Here is a 21,558-nt window from a genome sequence, read left to right on the forward strand (position 1 = left end):
TGTTTCCTCTTTCATTTCGAAGTTCTTTAACGCTTCCAATGACTTATGTGCGTAGTTTTTCATAATTAAATGTTTCTGTTTTTTTTAGACTGCTAACAGGTAACAGTAGAGAGTGACCCGTGTTGCTCACGGTGCCGAGCATGCGCTCCATAGTGTTCTCTGATTGATTAAGAGGGGGCGGGACGTGAAACGGGCCGACTTAGAGCAGGAGAGGCACTAGAGGGCATTTTAATTTCCACTGGCTGTACTTTTACACATAAATTCATACAACGTCATCAGTATAACCAGAAAGGATTCACACCCATAGCAGTGGAAGCTCAATAACATAACAATATATATTTTTTACATGGGAAATTTCATCATTTTTTAACTTACTATTGGCTGCATTTGTTGCTATATGTATACTTTGCTTGATAAATAGGAGAGATTCTTCTATGAATTTGTAAGAGCATACAAACCAAACTTAATGGGTATGAAACTCAAGAGTTTTCCAAATCTATTAAAAACTGTGGTAAAAATTGAAATAATTAACCATTAAATTTAAGCTTTTTCGAAACATGAAGTTTAAAATGTAACAGCTCATTCATTTTTTCATAAATTAAATAAATTCTAGAGTTACATACACCTGTAAGTATGCTTTGTATGCTGTGCAAAATTCATCGAAGAATCTCTCTTACTTATGACAGCCAATAGTAAGAGAGAAAATGATTAAATTTCAAAAGTAAAAAGAAAATTTTCTTATGTTTTTGAACTTCCAATGAGTGTGACTCTTGAATATTTTTGGTCATGCTGCCAAAGTTTTATTAATTTAGTTATAAAAGTATAGACAGTGGAAATTAAAATGTCCTGTGGTGCTTTCCTGCTGCAAGTTGGCCCATTTGACGTCCTACCCCCCTCCCCCTAAAAGAATCAAACCGCAATGTAAATTGCTCCCATTCTTGTTGTGGTTTACATCAAAATCTTTTTCGACTTTAGAAAATTAGACAGCCATGACTTTAATCTTATGAAGTAAGAAATAGACTCATAATTATTTGGAACGAACGTCAGTTAAAATGATGTCGATCTTAGTCCTTTGCCATTGTCGCGTATTTACATGGGGTATGCATGTTAATTATGTTAATTAACGGATTTGGGATTGTAAATATTTGGCCAGATTTCATTCCTGTCACCACCCCTTTACCCCTCGCGACGGAATTTGTGCACCCCAACAGCCTTCGTCATCCATGTAAAAATCTGTGAACGTTTGGAAATTCGCAAATAGGGTAACTGAAGGGGCAGATGGGCACCCGCCCTCTATTCAGCTAGTTGGACATGGGAAACTAATCCTCAAACAATTAATGCAACCATTTTTGCACAAAATAAAAAAATGTAATACATTCCTATGTAAACACTCTAGGTATTATCATTTTTTCATCTGTCCTACAGATAAATATGTGTAAGCTGCACGTCATATTATCTGTGTTAGTCACATTATCTCCTGACGTTGGCCTAAGAAGCCAATAATTCGACCTTGAGCAAATAAACATAATTTTTCAGAAGCAAAGAAGCAAGGCTTCCTAGTTAATTTTCAGTTTTCTCATTGTTAACGAGAAACAAGGTACAAGGCCAAATCATGGTTTTTCCGGTGGTCTATCCCGTCCTTTCAAACATATAATAGGACACAGTGTGAAGCGCATTATTTGTTTAGCAGGTGCCACTTAGTAAAAGCTTTGTTGTAACAATTGCATTAAATAACATCCGCCCCCAGTGCAAACAAACATTCTATAATGCTCGAAATGTCTTCTTGTTTATAGTATACTAAGTTTTGCAGCTATTGGACCATCGGATTCCAGCATTCGGGCTTTACATAGAGATCAAGCTTTGTTGCGAAATAAACCTGACCACCTGCCTAATACGAGCACATCTCTCTTATACTTTTAAAATATTAGAGTTGTTCAGTTAAAAAATGGAAAATATCATTTTAAAATAGTAACAGTACAAGTCAAACTACTTTCTTTTATTGCTTCTCACAAAGCCTAAACTGATCCAGTGTTAACAGTTACGCTCGTTTCACATTCATTTTGAAGTAGCCATTGCTACATTTGCATCTCCACATTAATTAAATAGATAATCACTGATATTATTTATTATGTATTAGTGTCAATAGGTTTCTCTACGAAAATTACTGATTCATAACTCGACACTGTTTCAAACACAAAGCTCATTACTAATACCGCGCGCGCCTTTCCCCGAAATAACTGAATTATTCAAACAATTTTCTCCGATAAACCGACGTAACACTTTGAACTCTTAACTGTACTTTCCATCAGTATTTTCACACTGTTTATCCGAGGTGCTAATGCGCTCTAGTGCTCCATACGCAAATCCAACAACCACTTTCTTGCACACAAAAAGATGGCGCGTGTCCAATAGCGCCGGCTCATTGTTTCCATACAACAGCAAGACAATAGTATCTCCTCAGAGAAAAGGAAGGCTCATCTTTGAAAGTTCCAGAAGACAGCTATAAGTTAGGAGTGCAATAAAGATGCGTTAGAACATGAAAGGTACCAATATTCCTTACAGTTTGCTGCAGAAGGAATGGTCTACCAGCAGACGTTCGCCCCCGTAATTTGGACGCTACGTGGGCTACAATCAGAAACTGTCCGTCAAGACACGCTCTGCAAACCGTCCAAGTTTGTCTGCACCGTTTTGTTACATATTGTATAAGTGAACACGTGGAATAAACTAGTACTGAAAACAATTGTCTAATTTCTTTAACAGCAACGTGACGATATTAGCTAACAGAGCAACGTGTTATGTTTCGTAGTTCTGAGAAATGTTTAGTTATGCAACGTCGTATCAAAGGCCCGTCGCAAACCACCTGTCACGGAACGTGAGTTAGGTGCCACTTGTTGACCAGTCAGCGGCGTTGCCAGCCTCGGCACTCACGTTGATCCCGACGAGCAGCTGCACGTCCTCCTTGTACTTGTGGTACGAGTCGGCCGCCACGTCGCCGTTCTGCCCGTCTGACGTCGCGTTGGGCTTTGTGTGCAGCATGTGGTCCCAGATGCTCTCTCCCTTGCCTGAAACACAACATCTCTACCGTCATCCAACCAGCAGTTTACTGTCCTCCCTCCCTCCTCAAAAAAACACATAAATTCGTGCATACATTTACTACATTCTTGACAGACGTCCACCATCTCCCTCTGACTTTACTTTATCCACAGATCCAAACCGCCAATTACCATTTCTCTACTCGTACATCTAAGCATCATTTAGGGCACAGTGGAGAACACGCCGTAGCCGAGGGATGCATAACGGTCATTACGACTGCCTGTAGGTGCGACACTGTCTTTTCAGCATCTCCCCAAAAAATTACACTACTGGCCATGAAAATTACTACACCACGAAGATGACGCGAAATTTAACCGACATGAAGACGATGCTGTGATACGCAAATGATTAGCTTTTCAGAGCATTCACATAAGGTTGGCGCCGGTGGAGACACCTACAACGTGCTGACATGAGGAAAGTTTCCAACCGATCTCTCATACACAAACAGCAGTTGACCGGCGTTGCCTGGTGAAACGTTGTTGTGATGCCTCGTGTAAGGAGGAGAAATGCGTACCATCACGTTTCCGACTTTGATAAAGGTCGGATTGTAGCCTATCACTGTTGCGGTGTACCGTAACACGACATTGCTGCTCGCATTGGTCGAGATCCAATGACTGTTAGCAGTACATGGAATCGGTGGGTTGAGGATCGTAATACGGAACGCCGTGCTGGATCCCAAAGGCCTCGTATCACTAGCAGTCGAGATGACAGCATCTTATCCGCATGACTATAACGGATCGTGCAGCAAAGTTTCGATCCCTGAGCCAACAGATGGGAACTTTTCCAAGACAACAACCATGTGCACGAATAGATCGACGACGTTTGCAGGAGCATGGACTATCAGCTCGGAGACCGTGGTTGCGGTTACCCTTGACGCTACATCACAAACAGGAGCGCCTGCGATGGTGTACTCAACGACTAACCTGGGTGCACGAACGGCAAAACGTCCCTTTTTCGGATGAATCCAGGTTCTGTTTACAACATCTTGTTCGCATTGACAGCACTTTGAATAGTGGACGTTACATTTCAGATGTGTTACGACCTCTGGCTCTGCCCTTCATTCGATCCCTGCAAAAACCCTACATTTCAGGAGGATAATGCACGACCGCATGGTGCAGGTCCTGTACGGGCCTTTCTGGAATCAGAAGATGTTCGACTGCTGCCGTGGCCAGCACATTCTCCCGATCTCTCACCAATTGAAACGTCTGGTCAATGGTGGCCGAGCAACTGGCTCGTCACAATACGCCAGTCACTATTCTTGTTGAACTGTGGTGTCGTGTTGAAGCTGCATGGGCAGCGATACCTGTACAAGCCATCCAAGCTCTGTTTGACTCAATGCCCAGTCGTATCATGGCCGTTATTACGGCCAGAGGTGGTTGTTCTGGGTACTGATTTCTCATTATCTATGCACCCAAATTGCGTGAAAATGTAATCACATGTCAGTTCTAGTATAATATATTTGTCCTATGAATACCCGTTTATGATCTGCATTTCTTCTTGGTGTAGCAATTTTAATGGCCATTAGTGTACATGTACAGGGTGAGGCATAATATCGAGCGTTTTAAAAAGCGCTCGAATCAAGTTGCTTCGGAGACAGGTAGAGGGGACAGCGTCAGTTACGTTTGGCGCGAAATAGCATTAAGTCATACTGGAGCGCTGGACCGCACAGCATCGGGCGTACGCTGTCAAAGGATTTTATCATAACGTTAGTTCGTACCAGCTAGCACGTTATGCGTGCCGCAACCACTTCAGCGTTAATCGGAGTAGGCCGCTACCATCTGCCCGAGCTATTAAAAAGTGGGCTGAGAACTTTGAGGAGACGGCGTCAAGGACAAAGAAGAAAACTGGGAGACCAAAGACTGTGCGCACACCTAAAGACATCAAATGTGTGAGAGTTGCCATTGAGAGAGGCACCGTCGCTCAGCTCGCCGGCGCAGCGCTACACTTGGGATTTCAAACAGAACGGTAAGAAGAATTCCACACCAAGATTTTTCCCTTTCACCCTTAGAAAATCCAAATGGTTGAAGCCCTTAAGCAAACAGATGATGTGAGCAGAAGCCGATTCTGCTTAGAATTTTTTGACATGATTAATCAAGACGAGGACACCATTTGTGGATGAGTCACGAAGCTCGCGCCTATCTCTCCGGTTATGTGAGCAAGCGGAACTTTCGATTTTGGAGTGACCTTAATTCTACAGAACTGCATCAGCAGCCACTGCACTCCGCAAAAGTTACTGTGTGCTGCCGCATGTCTTCATTGGGGATCATAGGGCCATACTTTTTTGAACATGACCTTGGTAATGCTGTAACCGTGACTTCGCAGAGATACGCAGACATTTTGTAAAACTTTTTTCACTCCATAACTGGCACACTAAGAAGTGAACGATGAGACGTTTTTCCAGCAGCATGAAGCAACCTCCCACATTGCTCCAGTAACCATGAACACTGTCAAGCGTTTGTTTCCAAATCATGTGATCACCATAAATGGGGATATTGCATGGCCCTCTCGTTCACCGGACCTCACACTATGTGACTTTTTCTTGTGCGGTTATCAGAGAAGCAAAGTTTACGAAAATAACTCTCCACGAACGATTGAAACCCTGAAAGAGCGGATCCGACAGGGAGTTGTGCAAATCCCACTGGCAACGCTGCCCAATGCGGTGAGTCATTTCAACGCTCAGCTGGATGAATGTGTGCGTCCAAACGGACGCTGTCTTACCGGAGTTGGCTTCAAAAAATAACCCATGTTTTACTACTGCACAAAGTGCTTTTCCATATATTTTAAGATTATGAAATAAAAAATTTTAAGGAAATGTTTTTACTTAACCGCCTTTTAAAAACTGCACTTCATTATTCCTCGCCCTGTAAAAGTGTCTAGTCTATATCTAGCTCTGCATCGGTGAAAGTACTGATGCGAAATTTTCTCGACAGATCATGACTACACTATGTGATCTTAAGTAGCTGGACACCTATCAGCGTATATTACTACGAGTCCTGTCCACCCATCACCTTTAATAAAGCTTCAACTTGTGGCTTTACCGCATCTGTGAGCCATAGCATTTAGTCTCACACCTCTCTCTTCAATTAGAAAGTTTGATTTTAGCTGATACGTAAGCGATAATGAGGTATAGACGACTTTCAGTTATTAACATTCCTTTCTATCTAAACTGGCTGACAAATCCAACGTTGTCTGGGTATTCCTTTTACCAATATCTATTAGAAACAAAAACCAAAAATGAATTTGTCTTGTAGTGAAATACTGAAAATTTTTTATTTGCATGTATTCGTTAAGACATACCTGAAATTATAAAACAGTCGTACAAAGATAGATACATTATGTACAAAGGAGTAAGTAAAGTGTCAAAATTAAGAAACATGATCCAAGACGGTTCATGTGAGCTGGTCGGACCTGCTTCGCGTCTCCACAACGTCATTTTGTGAAAGTTCTACGGCAACACCTCTTGATAGCTCTATAGACGGCTATCGTTTTCGCCTACAGCTATTTGCGCTTCAAAGGGCAAAGCTATCAAAAGCTGTGTGAGGTGTCAGGGACTTCCTTACGTTAAGTCGACTGTAAGGTTGTCTCAGTAGAAAAGAATAAACATGATCCGGAATATTTCTCACATCCCCGTGTTTATGACACGTCATAACACTTGAACTGTGTCTCTCACAAAGGATATATTTATGTAGGTACGTTCAGCGTCACTTGTGGATACTGGCAGCTAAATATGTTGCGAATGGAGTTGGTAGTAAAGAAGTGACATATTTGAAGGTCATTTACAATGCGCAAGTTCTTGTTAATGACCTCATATCTCCTGAACTATGATAGGTAGGTGCTTCTTATCCCCACAGAAATTGTTTCCTGGCAGTAATGGATATGTATATCAAATTTGGTTCAAATCGGTCCAGTGGTGTAGTAGGAAATATGGAACATAAATATACACACATACAAACATCGATTTCTTATAATATGAATGGATTATGATTTGATTCACAATAAATGTAGCGAAATTCAGTAGCCGGAGATGATGCACAATATTCAAAATCTTTTTATTAGATTTTCTTGATAACAGTGGTGTTGTGGTGCAATGCAAACGAAGTGATTCGTGCGCCAACATTGGGAGCCGAACGAAGTATTCCGGTCAGTGACAGCTCGGGAGCCGAGCGTGTGATGTGAACGAGTGTGCGAGCGCTTCGGTGTAGGCAATGCCGCATGGATAAGATCTTACTTGCTCACGAAGTGTGTAAATATTAATGGTCCGCAACTCTGCGCTCAAAGCATAGCAGACTGACTGTGTAGGAGTAATTTTTGTGATGTGCTGTATATAAAGTTTTTTAGCTGCAATAGCATTGCTAATTACGCTGATCAGCCTGAACATTATAACCACATCCGGCACGGATAACAGTGGCAGCGCATCATGGCATGGAAACAGTGGGGCCTCCGTAGGTCATGGGAGGTAGTAGCCACCACATATGCACAAGTCACCTTCTTCCCGGAAATTCTGGTGAGGTGGCGATGAGCTCTGACGACACGTTCATTCACATCCCAGATCTTTTCGTTTGAGTTCACTTATGGTGAACTGAGGGGCCACCCCATGAACAGGAATTGGTCACTGTGTTTCTCGAATCACTCCATCACCCTCCAGGCCTTGTTACCTGGCGCATTATCTTAATGAAAAAAGCCACTGCCGTCGGGGGACATGTTCGTCTGAAGGATGGTACGTTGGGTGCAACCAGTGTAAGACACTCCTTGGCCATGATGGTGCCCTGCACGAGCTCCACTGGACCCAAGTATGCTCACATGATTGTTCCCAAGGTATCATGGAGCCGGTGTCAGCTTGTCTCCGTCCCACAGTACAGGCGTCAAGGAGATGTTCCCCGGAACACCTATTCGGAATCTCCCTCCCATCGGTGTGATGAAGAAGGTATCGGGGTTCATCTGAACATGCAACTGCGCCAACATCCAGTGCCAACGGTCCCTATTTCAGTCGATGTCATGTTGTTAACGTTGGCACACGCATCATGGGTCGTCGTCGGCTGAAAAGGCCCGTCATTAACAGAGTTCGGTGGACTGTGTGCTCAGACACACTTGTGCTCTGCCCACCATTAATGTCTGATGTTAGTTCTGCCACTATCGCCGTCTGTCCTGTCTTACGAGTGTGCCCAGCCTACGACGTCCTACCATCTCCAATTAAGGGTGGCCGCCCAACTCCACGAAGTCCGAACGAGTCCTCACCATGGTTTCGACACACACACCACAGTATTCCTCGAACAACCGAGAAGTCCTTCAGTTTCCCAAGTGCTCGTGCCGAGCCTCTGAACCATCACATTCTGCCATCGGTCAGAATTAGATAGATTGCGTACCTTCCCCATTCTACACACGGATACACACGGATGCTCATGGACACTGAATGCAATGTCCATGCCTCTGGCTAGCAATCATTCCTCGTCATTTTTCGCTGCTGTTGCCTGCTCGGGTTCTTATCGACAGAAGGTCCGTGCTAATAATGATCTGGACTGTAGTCGAACACCTATTACACTACTGGCCATTAAAATTGCTCCACCAAGAAGAAATGCCGATGATAAACGGGTAATCTTTGGACAAATATATTATACTAGATCTGACATGTGATTACATTTTCACGCAATTTGGGTTCATAGATCCTGCGAAATCAGTACCCAGAACAACCACCGCTGGCCGTAATAACGGCCTTGATACGCCTGGGCACTGACTCAAACAGAGCTTGGATGGTGTGTACAGGTACAGCTGCCCATGCAGCTTCAACACAATACCACAGTTCATCAAGAGTAGTGACTTGACATATTGTGACGGGCCAGTAGCTCGGCCACCATTGACCGGACGTTTTCAATTGGAGAGAGATCTGGAGAATGTGCTGGCCAGGGCAGCAATCGGACATTTTCTGTATCCAGAAAGTCCCGTACAGGACCTGCAACATGCGGTCTTGCATTATACTGCTGAAATACAGGGTTCGCAGGGATCGAATGCAGGGTAGAACCACGGGTCGTAACACATCTGAAATGTAATGTCCACTGTTCAAAGAGCTGTCAGTGCGAACAAGAGGTGACCGAGACGTGTAACCAATGGCACCCCATACCATCACGCCGGGTGATACGCCAGTATGGCGATGACGAATACACGCTTCCAATGTGCGTTCACCGCGATGTCGCCAATCATGATGCTGTAAACAGGACCTGGATTGATCCGAAAAGATGACGTTTTACCATTCGTGCACCCAGGTTCGTCATTGAGTACACCATCGCAGACGCTCATGTCTGTGATGCAGTGGTCTCGCGGTTCTAGGCGCGCAGTCTGGAACCGTGCGACTGCTACGATCGCAGGTTCGAATCCTGCCTCGGTCATGGATGTATGTGATGTCCTTAGGTTAGTTAGGTTTAAGTAGTTCTAAGTTCTAGGGGACTGATGACCACAGCAGTTGAGTCCCATAGTGCTCAGAGCCATTTGAACCATTTTTTGTGATGCAGTGTCAAGCGTAACCGCAGCCACGGTCTCCGAGGCTGGTAGTCCGTGCTGCTGCAAACATCGTCGAACTGTTCGTGCAGATGGCTGTGGTCTTGCAGACATCCCCATCTGCTGACTCAGGGATCGAGACGTGGATGCACGATCCGTTACAGCCATGCGGATAAGATGCCTGTCATCTCCAGCACGGTGCTCCGTATTATCCACCTGAAACCACCGATACCATATTCTTCTGTTAACAGTCATTGTATCTCGACCAACGCGAGCAGCAACGTCGCGATACGATGAGCCGCAATCGCAGTAGGCTACAATCCAGCCTTTATCAAAATCGGAAACGTGATGGTACGCATTTATCCTCCTTACACAACGTTGCACCAGCCGAAAACGCCGGTCGACTGTTGTTTGTGTATGAGAAATCGGTTCTAAACGTTCATGTCAGGACGTTGTAGGTGTCGCCAGCGGCGCCAACCTTGTGTGAATGCTCTGAAAAGCCAATCATTTGCATATCACAGCATGTTCTTCCTGGCGGTTAAATTTCGCGTCCTTAGCACGTCATCTTCGTGGTGTAGCAATTTTAATGGCCAGTAGTGTACATCATTTGTAAGCGGTTTGCAGCTTTCTCTGCTAATTCATTGCGTTTAATTAAACATGCTGTCATCCTTGAACTTTAAACTAGACTTCTTATTCAAAACAGAGAGCCTTTGCCCAATCGCTACTAACTTTCTTTACAGCCTCACCTCATTAATATTAACAACAATGTATACATATCCTGACTCGTACATCATCATTTAAACAAAAAATATGCTTCAATTCATCTCTGGACGATTTAACTGAGTAACTCAAGAGAGCCGGCACCACACCCCACGTGGTGCTTCTGGACTGGGACATCATCATCAGCAAGACATCAAGTTGATGGACACTGACAACCTTTGTCTTTGTGTGTCCTTCATTGGCACTGCTGGATATAACTAAGGCCCCTCGCTTGCTCCGTATTCAAAGTGCAAATCTGAAAAGGCGCATCTAATCTGTGACAACACAGGGGAGGGAATATGCAGGACCATAGAACGCTAGTTGTGAAGACCAGTAACACTTGTTTCCAGCAGGATGAAAAGGTTACTCACTTTTCGAAACAATTACTGTCCAGCAAAACAGTTACTTCTTGTCAGTATTGTTCTACTATAAACTCTGCTGGTGGCACTTTTAACGACGTGTCTGAAAGGCGGCAAAGGAGTGACAGTATATTCTTCCTCAAGAGCTAAAGCCGGAGAAGGTAGTGATGTTGGACGGTGGGGTCTGGAGCGAAGCTGATATTCTAACTCATCTGGACAGGCCAGTCCATTTCAGGATTGCTACTGCCCACAAATAATACCCTCACTGGTGCTTCATTGTCATGCTGATATAAATAATCATCATCGCCGAATAGTGCCTCTATCACACGCACTACGGAGTGTCATAAAATGTGTTCATATCATTCCACATTTTGCCTTTGCTCAAAAGCAGTAACGTACTTCACTATAGAATCTACACAAGATACACTATGTGATCAAAAGTATCCGGACCCGTGGCTGACTGACGAGTTCGTGGGTCACTCCATCGGTAATGCTGGAATTCAGTATGGTGCTGGCCCACCCTTGATGACAGCTTCCACTCTCGCAGGCATACGTTCAGTCAAGTGCTGGAAGGTTTCTTCGGGAATAGCAGCCCATTACTCACCGAGTGTTGCACTGAGGAGAGGTATCGACGTCGGTCAGTGAGGCCTGGCACGAAGTCGGCGTTCCAAAACATCCCAGACGTGTCCTATAGGATTCACGTCAGGACTCTCTGCGGACCAGTCCATTACAAGCATTTTATTGTCGTGTCGCGACTCCGCCACAGGTCGTTCATTATGAACAGGTGATCGATCGTGTTGAAAGATTCAGTCGCCTTCCCCGAATTGCTCTTCAACAGCTGGAAGCAAGGAGGTGCCTAAAACACCAATGTAGGCCTGTGCTGTGATAGTGCCACGCAGAACAACAAGGCGTGCAACACGACCACACCACACCTCAACACCACCGCCTCCGAATTTCACTGCGGGCACTACACCCACTGGCAGATGACGTTCACCGGGCATTCGACATACCCACATCCAGCCTTTGGATCGTCACGTTGTGTACCGTGATTCGTCACTCCACACAACGTTTTTCCACTGTTCAATGTATACGCTCCTTACACCAAGCGAGGCGTCGTTTGGTATTTGGGGGCGTGATGAGTGGCTCATGAGCAGTCGCTCGACCATGAAATCCAAGTTTTCTCACCTCCCACCTAACTGTCATAGTACTTGCAGTGGATCCTGGTGCAGTTTGGAATTCGTTTGTGATGGTCTGGATAATGGCTGCCTATTAGGCATTACGATCCTCTTCAAATGTCGGCTGCCTCTGTCAATCAACAGCGAGGTCGGCCTGTAAGCTTTTGTGCTGTACGTGTCCGTTCACGTTTCCACTTGACTATTACATCGGAAACAGTGGACCTAGGGATGTTTAGGAGTGTAAATCTCGCGTACAGGCGTGTGACACAAGTGGCACCCAACCACCTGATCACGTTCGAAGTCGTGAGTTCCGCGCAGCGCCCCATCCTGCTCTCACACGATGTCTTTTGACTACGGAGGTCGCTGATATGGAGTATTTGGCAGTAAGTGGCAGCACAATGCTCCTGATATGAAAAACTTGTGTTTTTGGGGTGTCCGGATACTTTTTATGACATAGTGTAGCACGAAAAGTAGTTGAAACATTCACCAAAGCCTAACTGTGCATAGTGCATAGTGCGACACACACTTCCACAGCACTCGTTTCCAGTCATCCACTACCCAGTGGTGACGCTCTTTACAGCACATCAAGCGTCATTTACTACTGATTATAGAAATATGTGACATACGATGAGCTGCTCAGCCAATAATTTTTACTGCTTATGCAGTTTTGGGGTTAGCTGTTAGCTCTTTGGGACTCACAGGTGAGTGACTCCTTCCAACCCTCGTGCGCAATGCTCGACTGTCCCCGTCAGTCAGTATATGAGGTCTGCTTCGCTTTTGTTTAACTGTGATGTTCCTTTCGCGCTTCCACTTCACAGTTCACATCACCAACAGCCGACGTAGGCAGCCTTAGGATTGAAATGTGCCTGGTACATTTGTTAATCAACTAACATTCAGTGACTAGACCACTTTCGAAGCCACTGAGCTTTCTTGGTCGACGATATCTGCTGTCACTGCCTCCCTATTGACAACACAATACTCGTCGGCTCCTCTTATACCGACGTGTCCCCTTTAGTGACATCTACTGGTCAATTCCGCCTTACGTAGGGCAGTGTAGACAATACTGATAAGCTAATTTCCCTGTCCGACTGGGTCTCGAATGTCCTACCTTTGCTGATACAGTTCTAACAACCATGCAACTCGTCTTGCATCCTCACGACTCGTCCGAATGTATCAATCCTCCAATACCTCTTCCATCTCTTCTAAACTCTGAAGTCAACGCCCTGCTATTTAGAATGTGTATTTAGGGTAATTAATTAAAGCCGAGCCGGCCGGGGTGGCCGAGAGGTTCTAGGCGCTACAGTCTGGAACCGCGCGACGACTACGGTCGCAGGTTCGAATCCTGCCTCGGGCATGGATGTGTGTGATGTCCTTAGGTTGGTTAGGTTTAAGTAGTTCTAAGTTCTAGGGGACTGATGACCTCAGAAGTTAAGTCCCATAGTGCTTAGTACACTGAAAAGATTCACTGTGCGAACGTCCTCCAGGCTACGGATGAGCCGTATCACTGCTACGTCCGTCCTTCCCTCAGTGCTAAATGAGCAACACATGCAGGATACGAGAGTGTAAATCAGAATGGTATCTGTATTTCGATGCTGGAGAGGACATGTAGCAGTCTTCTACTGTGGGACTGCAGCAATGACGGACGACAGCAACCGTCGATGGCCAATCGCGCTCGAGTGCCGTAAACATATGACGCCTGTGTGCGGTGGCACGTGGCACGTGGGAGCGAACTGTTACTGCAGTCAGCAGCTAGCGAAGGCGTGAATCATACGTTCATGAAGATATCCGCTTCAGATGGAGATGAAACATTGGTCTTCTTCAAGAAACACATTCGACCACACCACGGCATAACAACCCGAAATACTTTAACAAGCGTGATGCTGACATTTTTCAATCACCACAGCGGCGCTTGCACGTAAGACCAGTTCTTCACGATGACCAACCTCCACTAGGGATCGACCATAAGAAATGAACGGATCTTGCGCTGCACCATGAGCTTCCAAAGCCGTCTGATTTCACGTTATGTGGACTTTTTTGTGGAGATTTGCGGAATATTCCATCCCTATGCATCCCCTTCAAACAACTTGGCTAATTTCCGATGCCACATATCAACAGCGCTGAATGGTGTAACACCATACATGCTCACAACAGTGTGGGATGAATTTGACTGTCCTCTGGATGTTGTCTTACGTCCATTGAAGTCCACATTGAACATTTGTGAACGGCAAATTAAAACTTTCATCGTAAAATTAATTATGTTTAGGTTCACCACGGTTGTACATGGGGTGATTCCTTAGAACTCGTAGCGATGATGCAGAAGGGAAAATGATCAGCTTAGCTAACGGAGCCTGGTCTGGAAACGACCGAATTGAAATTTATAAGCGAAATTCGTTCTTATATCTCTCACAGTGTAATACATACACCGGCACTACTGCTGCTAAAATTGCAGACTAGACAATTTCGATGGGTGCTTAAATGCACAGGTCCTTGCCGAGTGTTGCGTTCAGCCGATGGCTCTTGCAGCTGCTTACAGCAGACCCTCATTTCCCCGCATGTGCGCTTTTCACGGATAAAGTCTTTCTCACCAGACAGTAGCAGTAGTCGTGTTTGGGCCAATGATAACGCCCATGCTAGAGTTGTGAAGAGGCAGCAGCGGAGATTACCAGTCAATGTTTGAGCGAACATAGTCAATGGTTACGTATTACGACAATTTCTTCTTCCTCTATCCTGAAATACACCGGTGTACACAGTGTTTATCAGAAACATACTACCCTCGTTTCTGGAACGTATTCCACTTATTATTCGTCAATGAACGTGATTTCTATGGTATCGTGCATAGATCGTGTTGCAACACCCAATTTGGAGACGCAAATCGATACCACAGACATTACCTAGGGCTCTCTGTAATTTGCAAAGACTTGTGGGAGGCACTCCTGAAGATCGTGTCTGCCTCATCAACTCTGCAGTTCCCTCGTTCTAAGGTCACTATTGTGTCGCACTAGCAAGAGGCCTCCCCACTTCTAGATGTCATCTTCAGCAGTCATCAACATCGAGTAGCACACTGTTTGTGAAGTTTGAATTGGATGTACATGTTTTTCAAGGGTATACATTACACTGCAAGGAGAACAGGATGCTGTGCTAATCCATGACAGTCACAAATTATTCAGCACTCATGTGGTAAGGAAGAGTGTCTACAGAAGTAAATCTTCATGTAATAAATTTAACTAATATTTCACCAGTTCTAGTTTGATGCGCCACCTCACTGAGAAATCAAAGAATCAACAGCTGTGGCCAAACGAAAGCAGCCTCGCCTGGTCACAACAGTTACAACACGATGGAGCCCCGCCGCACTTTGGATTGAGGGTCTGTGAACACTTTGATCAGAAATTACCCGATGAATGGGTATGCAGAGGAAGTTTTGTGTTGCGGACAAGCCTGATCTCACCCCATTAGATTCCTTCTCGTGGGAACATGTGAGGAGTCCTGCGTTAAAGACGACTTTCAAGACTGACGAGGATTTCCTGCCAACAATTCTCAAGAATTACTATTGCCTGCGAGACTGTGCAAACCATTCTGTGGATAGTAGGATGTACACAACAGAACTCTGTGCAAGCTTCCATACCTGCACGCTGGGGGACGGTATATTGAACAACTGTTGTAAATGCAGCAACTTTCTAAGGTGGAGGAGAAATGAAATTCATTGTTACGGTACCATCTCTGACATAAAATTACGTGCACCAATGCTAATCCATCAACAGGGCAAATTAAAGGTATAGGGTAGTACTAAGCAAGAATTCTGTAAGTCATAATCAGAGTTCGGAAATTGGGCCACCCTCAGTTTAAGCACTGTGTGAGGCTAACATGGAACTTGAGTAGATTTTCACTTCTAGTTTTGCACTCGGTCGTTTCCGGATTAGCGTCCCATATCTCGAACTTCTATATTTTCGCTTTATCAATCGTGAAAGTTTGAAAAATCTTCACGGAATCAATCTCTCTCTTCAGCATTCCATGAGGAACTGCGGTCAGGTACGTGAATCATTCTGGGGCAACACCGACGGACATAATATGGCGCCCCGATACGTGCTCCAGTGACAGCTACTCACCATCCTGATTCCACGCGCCCTCTATCTGGTATGCAGCGGTGGCGGCGCCCAGGTAGAAACCGTCTGGGAACCGGTTGGCAGGCCTACCAGATGACTTCACGGGGACCCCCTGCGCCAGGCAGAGCAGGGTTGCCACCACCACAGGTACCAGAGTTCGCCTCATCTTCAGGTCTCTTCACCTGGATGACTGCGATAACAGTTCTCGCCAACACCCATGTTTATATACATGCGTGAGGTCAAATGATAACAGAGACCTAACAAATATCCCTGTTTATCCCTGTGTTGCAAATCTTAAGGGAAAGATCCAACGTAAGTTTTAAATTTATTACTGTAGATGACTAGTATGTTTTCAGCATCTCAGTTCAGAAAAACAGCACCCTACTTCAAAGTAACAAGCTAAGAAGTACTTAAGACTTTGATAAGTTTTCTAAAGCTGTTTAGAATGTGTGTGTGCGCCAGTACGATGTAGATAACTGCTTGCATGCATAACGAAGGCACGGCTCAGATAATCTTGAGATAAGGCAAAGTCAGACAGATCCATCATAATCTCTGTCAGTCCACAATGAGATGGCAATTTATTTGTTTTTTCAGTCTAACACGGTATCGGTAAATGTCACGCGATGTGAAAAGTTGAATGAATCATATAATTGACAGTAATACAAGTACCGAAAAGTCACAGAACCACGTGACGTCTGCTGCATGAATGATATACACGACAGGTCATAATGGAGCTCTTGTGTGATTTAAGAGTAACTAGACGCTAGGCTTTTACAGAAAGTGGAATGAACCACTTAGATGTGCGTTTCGTTTGCACGTTTGATGCATATTCAACCTGATTGCTTCAAAGCTCTGCAACGACACTCAACAACAATCCCATCCTGTCCCATAAAAACACTGGCTGTCTGGCATCAGACAAGCGAGTCATCGAATAGGGTTGGGCTTCCGCATTGAGGTCGCCAGATCTGTCATCTTGAGAGGCCCCTTGTCTGGAGATACAGCTGCAGTACTGGTAGAAGAGAGTCTGAGATCCTCGCAGTCACCAAGCAACTGAGTGTACACTAGCGCCAGACACTGCTACCTAGACGCAGGTCCAGGGTTTGTACCCAGACGCCTGTGAAAACTCAAGTGGAGAACACTTGAGCACCCACCCAGTAGCTCAGATCTCTCCCATGAGGTTAATGCACCTTTGGTCCCTTAAAAATGATTTAAGTGGTAGACATTTCCTGCAGGACGAGAGTGTACAGCAGAGAATTATCAACTCGTATCCTCAACAGGACATGTTGTTTTAGCAAACAGGCAGCTTCAAGGTGGTTTATCAGTGGGATGATTGGATCAGTGGTCATGGCGATTTTGCCTCATTGCCACGCCGATTCTGTATGGTGCAGCTATAGGTCATAAACTTTTTGGTTATAACTTTGGGACGGTTCTACGGTATGTGGTACATTTGGCAAGAGCTGCGACCACTCAACAACGAATCCACTCTGTCGTGTATAAACACTGGCTTTCTGGACAGACAGGGGCATTACATTGGCGAATCATCAAGTCAGTGTCCGCAACAGTGTAGGCTTCTGCTTGAGGCTGTCATCATTCAACCACCATCATGTCAGTATCACTGTCTGGGGGTCCAGCCACAGCTGTGATAGGTGATATTCGTGCTGAGGACCTCGCAGTCACCAAGCCACGGAGCGTCCACTGCCAGCCAAACCCAGGTGCAGGGCTCGCACCCAGATACCTCCGCCACCAGCTGGGGCCGTCTACCAGCCTGCTCTTGCCTGAGTCACCTTGCCTGTAGACGTGCTAGCACATGTGCTGAGTCTCACACGGCGGCTGCCACGCATCTGTTATCCTCCCTCGAACAGTGAGCTTGAAACCTCCCCCTTCCTAATTGGCCTACTGGATTGCCGTATAACTCACCGTGATTGCATATGCCTAATGAAATTTTACACTGAACGAGGCTATCGTTGCCGGCCGTGGTGGTCTACCGGTTCTAGGCGCTCAGTCCGGAACCGCGCGACTGCTACGGTCGCAGGTTCGAATCCTGCCTCGGGCATTGATGTGTGTGATGTCCTTAGGTTCGTTAGGTTTAAGAAGTTCTAAGTTCTAGGACTGATGACCACAGATGTTAAGTCACATAGTGGTCAGAGCCATTTGAACCAACCAGGGCTATCGTTACCGAAGGAAAATAACACCAGTCAGTTGTAGGAAAGTGTACAACAGACTCTTTTGAATAAAGAATCTATTCTAAATTTAGGTTATAATTTTGAAATAGGTGAAATATAGTTCAATCGCTCACGAACTTCACAGGGAGGGGAGGGGGGGGGGGGAAGAGTACCACATAATATTTACAAAAAAAATCACTCATAACACAAATAAAACACTGATTAGCCAAAAAAGAGATAATTAAACGGCCGTCAGCCCGCTGGGTCGATGAATCATCAGAATCTTCAGAAAGGTAATGGCAAAGGAATTTAAGCAAATAGTCACTGGCGTGGCATCAGAAGGTTGTCACGCTTTCCCACTGCACAACAGTTCACGAGAAAATAAGTGAATCAGAAAGCACTGAGTTTGCAGTTACTTATTCTGAAATACTAAATTTTGAAAGTAAAGCTAAATGAAATTACTGGTTAAATGAATGACGGGCTTAACTTCAACGTTGTTACGTAAAAAATTGACTTTAAGTAACCTCAGTGTAACGTAAAACAAAATTTAGAAAAAGGCAAGCAATCTGCTATTGATTATTGAAATATTAAACTAAATTTAATTTAAGCAAATGAGCAACTGGTTTTACGTTTAAAATAACAATAATAAAATACAAACCAAGCCTACAGGAGTCACTCGCTAAGCTAAATACAGAATAAACGAAAATGCGCACTCTTTATTTGTGCTGTATCTTTAGTTATTAGTTTTGCCAGTGAAATTTTACTTTACTTTAAGTAGCTTGTGTTATGGAGTACTCAAAAGGAACAGCTACTGCGGCAAAAAATTCAGACTGAAACTGAACATTAGCAAACACACTAACTGGCAGTAAATACACTACTGGCCATTAAAATTGCTACACCAAGAATAAATGCAGATGATAAACGAGTATTCATTGGACAAATACATTATACTAGAACTGAAATGTGATTACATTTTCACGCAAATTGGGTGCATACATCCTAAGAAATCAGTACCCAGCATAACCACCTCTGGCCTTAATAACGGCCTTGATACGTGTTGGCATTGAGTCAAACACAGCTTAGACGGCGTGTACAGGTACAGCTGCCGATGCAGCTTCAACACGATACCGCAGTTCATCAAGAGTAGTGACTGGCGTGTTGTGACGAGCCAGTTGCTCAGCCACCATTGACCACACGTTTTCCATTGGTGAGAGATCTGGAGAATGTGCTGGCCAGGGCAGCAGTCGAACATTTTCTGTATCCAGAAATGCCCGTACAGGAACTGCAATTTGCGGTCGTGCATTATCCTGCTGAAATGTAGGGTGTCGCAGGGATCGAATGAAGGGTAGAGCTGCGGGTCGTAACACATCTGAAATGTAACGTCCACTGTTCAGAGTGCCGTCAATGCGAACAAGAGGTGACCGAGACGTGTAACCAATGGCACCCCATACCATCACGCAGGGTGATACGCCAGTATGGCGATGACGAATACACGCTTCCAATATGCGTTCACCGCGATGTCGCCAAACACGGATGCGACCATCATGATACTGTAAACAGAACCTGGCTTCATCCGAAAACATGACGTTTTGCCATTCGTGCACCCAGGTTCGTCCTTGAGGACACCATCGCAGGCGCTCCTGTCTGTGATGCAGCGTCAAGGTCTCCGACCTGATAGTCCATGCTGCTGCAAACGTCGTCGAACTGTTCGTGCAGATTGTTGCTGTCTTGCAAACATCCCCATCTGTTGACTCAGGGATCGAGACGTGGCTGCACGACCCGTTACAGCCATGCGGATAAGATGCCCGTAATCTCGACTGCTAGTGATACGAGGCCGTTGGGATCAAGCACGGCGTTCCGTATTACCCTCCTCAACCCACCGATTCCATATTCTGCTAACAGTCATTGGATCTCGACCAAAGCGAACAGCAATGTCGCGATACGATAAACCGCAATCGCGATAGTCTACAATCCGACCTTCATCAAAGTCGGAAACGTGATGGTACGCATTTCTCCTTCTTACACGAGGCATCACAACAACGTTTCAGCAGGCAACGCCGGTCAACTGCTGTTTGCGTATGAGAAATCGGTTGGAAACTTTCCTCATGTCAGCACGTTGTAGGTGTCACCACCGGCGCCTAGCTTGTGTGAAAGCTAATGATTTGCATATCACAGCTCTTCTTCCAGTTAAATTTCGTGTCTGTAGCACGTTATCTTCGTGGTATAGCAATTTTAATGGACAGTAGTGTAGTTAATTACATTTCATATTCGTACGACACTCGGTGACTGCATGGAAACGAAAAGGACGCTGCTTGGTAATAATGTGTCAGGACAATGACAACACAGGTGCCCAACAAGTTTTAACTACTTGAAGTTATTATTCAAGTTATTCATACTTTGTGAAAGAAATGTTGCTGGGAAATGACGGCGTAAGTTTACAATTTTTCACTTAAGAGTCTTACGTTGTTGTAGCTATGCGAACGACGAAGAATATAGCCGACGACAGTGCTGAGCTGCCGTTGTTGTTGTTGTTGTTGTTGTTGTTGCTGCTGCCGCTGCTGCTCGATGAGAAGAACCCTGGTCGCCTCCAGAGCCACGGGCAACAGGTGGAACCGCAGCTTCCTCCACTTGTCCCCTCCTACCGTGCGCTCAGTACTCGCGGCTTAACGAATCAGGCGCGTCTGCACTGGCGCGAGCATAGCTGCACTCCGCGGCGGAGCGAGCGCCCAACTAGCACTTCCGCTCTCTTTTATGGCTCAGGCTGCTCTGCTTCCTCCCTGCTCGTAACACAGCAGAGGCTCTCCATTTACGAAGATAAGCAACGGCACAGTTACTACCATTTTGTCGTTGCTATCGACACTTTTCAATAAAGCTCTCTTGCCTATCACCCTGAAATTTGCAATATTTTCATTATAATTACAATCAATTATATACGGCCAAAACTAAATACTCTATTACATCGATTACGTATTAAATATGGTTTCCATAATACAGCTTACAGTGCAAGTTATCAACGGATATTGTACGCCAATAATTTTGGATGGTACAGAAAGTATTTTGTCTGCATTTTCGGTGTTACAAGCTGACCATCTCTCACCTGGCTGACTCGGGCCCAATTCTACTATTACAGATCGTTGACAAATAAATAAAATTTTCAACCGTCTCAGAGCTATTTTTGAAATAATCTGCTCACCCACCTCCATCAGAGACCACCTGCATCATTTGAAGGGTTAACTCAGCTTCCAACAAATAAGTTACGTCGACATTTGTACCAGGAGTATAGTTGGTTTCTGTCTGTCGTAGTACATAATGTCGGGAAACTGCAATGCAGAACTGCCCCTGTTGTTTTGGAGACTTTCTGGAAACTTCTTTTTTATCCATAATCTTTCGACTGGTTTCATGTGGCTCCCGTGGAAACCTT

At 45.0% G+C, this 21,558-nt stretch overlaps 1 protein-coding gene across 2 annotated transcripts in view; it reads right to left on the bottom strand.

The window, feature by feature from the left end:
- Positions 1-16,172, bottom strand: part of LOC126281952 (myrosinase 1-like) — a 193,555-nt gene extending 177,383 nt beyond the window's left edge. Inside the window, exons 1-2 of one of the 2 annotated variants that reach the window (XM_049981315.1) lie at positions 15,979-16,166; positions 2,929-3,062 (exon numbers count right to left, since the gene is read on the bottom strand). In XM_049981315.1, coding sequence (XP_049837272.1) covers positions 2,929-3,062; positions 15,979-16,141 — 297 coding nt within the window. In that variant the 5' untranslated portion in view covers positions 16,142-16,166. Of the gene's footprint in view, positions 1-2,928; positions 3,063-15,978 lie in introns of both variants that reach the window. The other variant, XM_049981316.1, reaches the window with a different exon arrangement.
- Between the last annotated feature and the right edge of the window lie 5,386 nt (positions 16,173-21,558).

This window comes from Schistocerca gregaria, chromosome 7, assembly GCF_023897955.1.
Source record: "Schistocerca gregaria isolate iqSchGreg1 chromosome 7, iqSchGreg1.2, whole genome shotgun sequence".
Taxonomy (NCBI): Eukaryota; Metazoa; Arthropoda; class Insecta; order Orthoptera; family Acrididae; genus Schistocerca; species Schistocerca gregaria.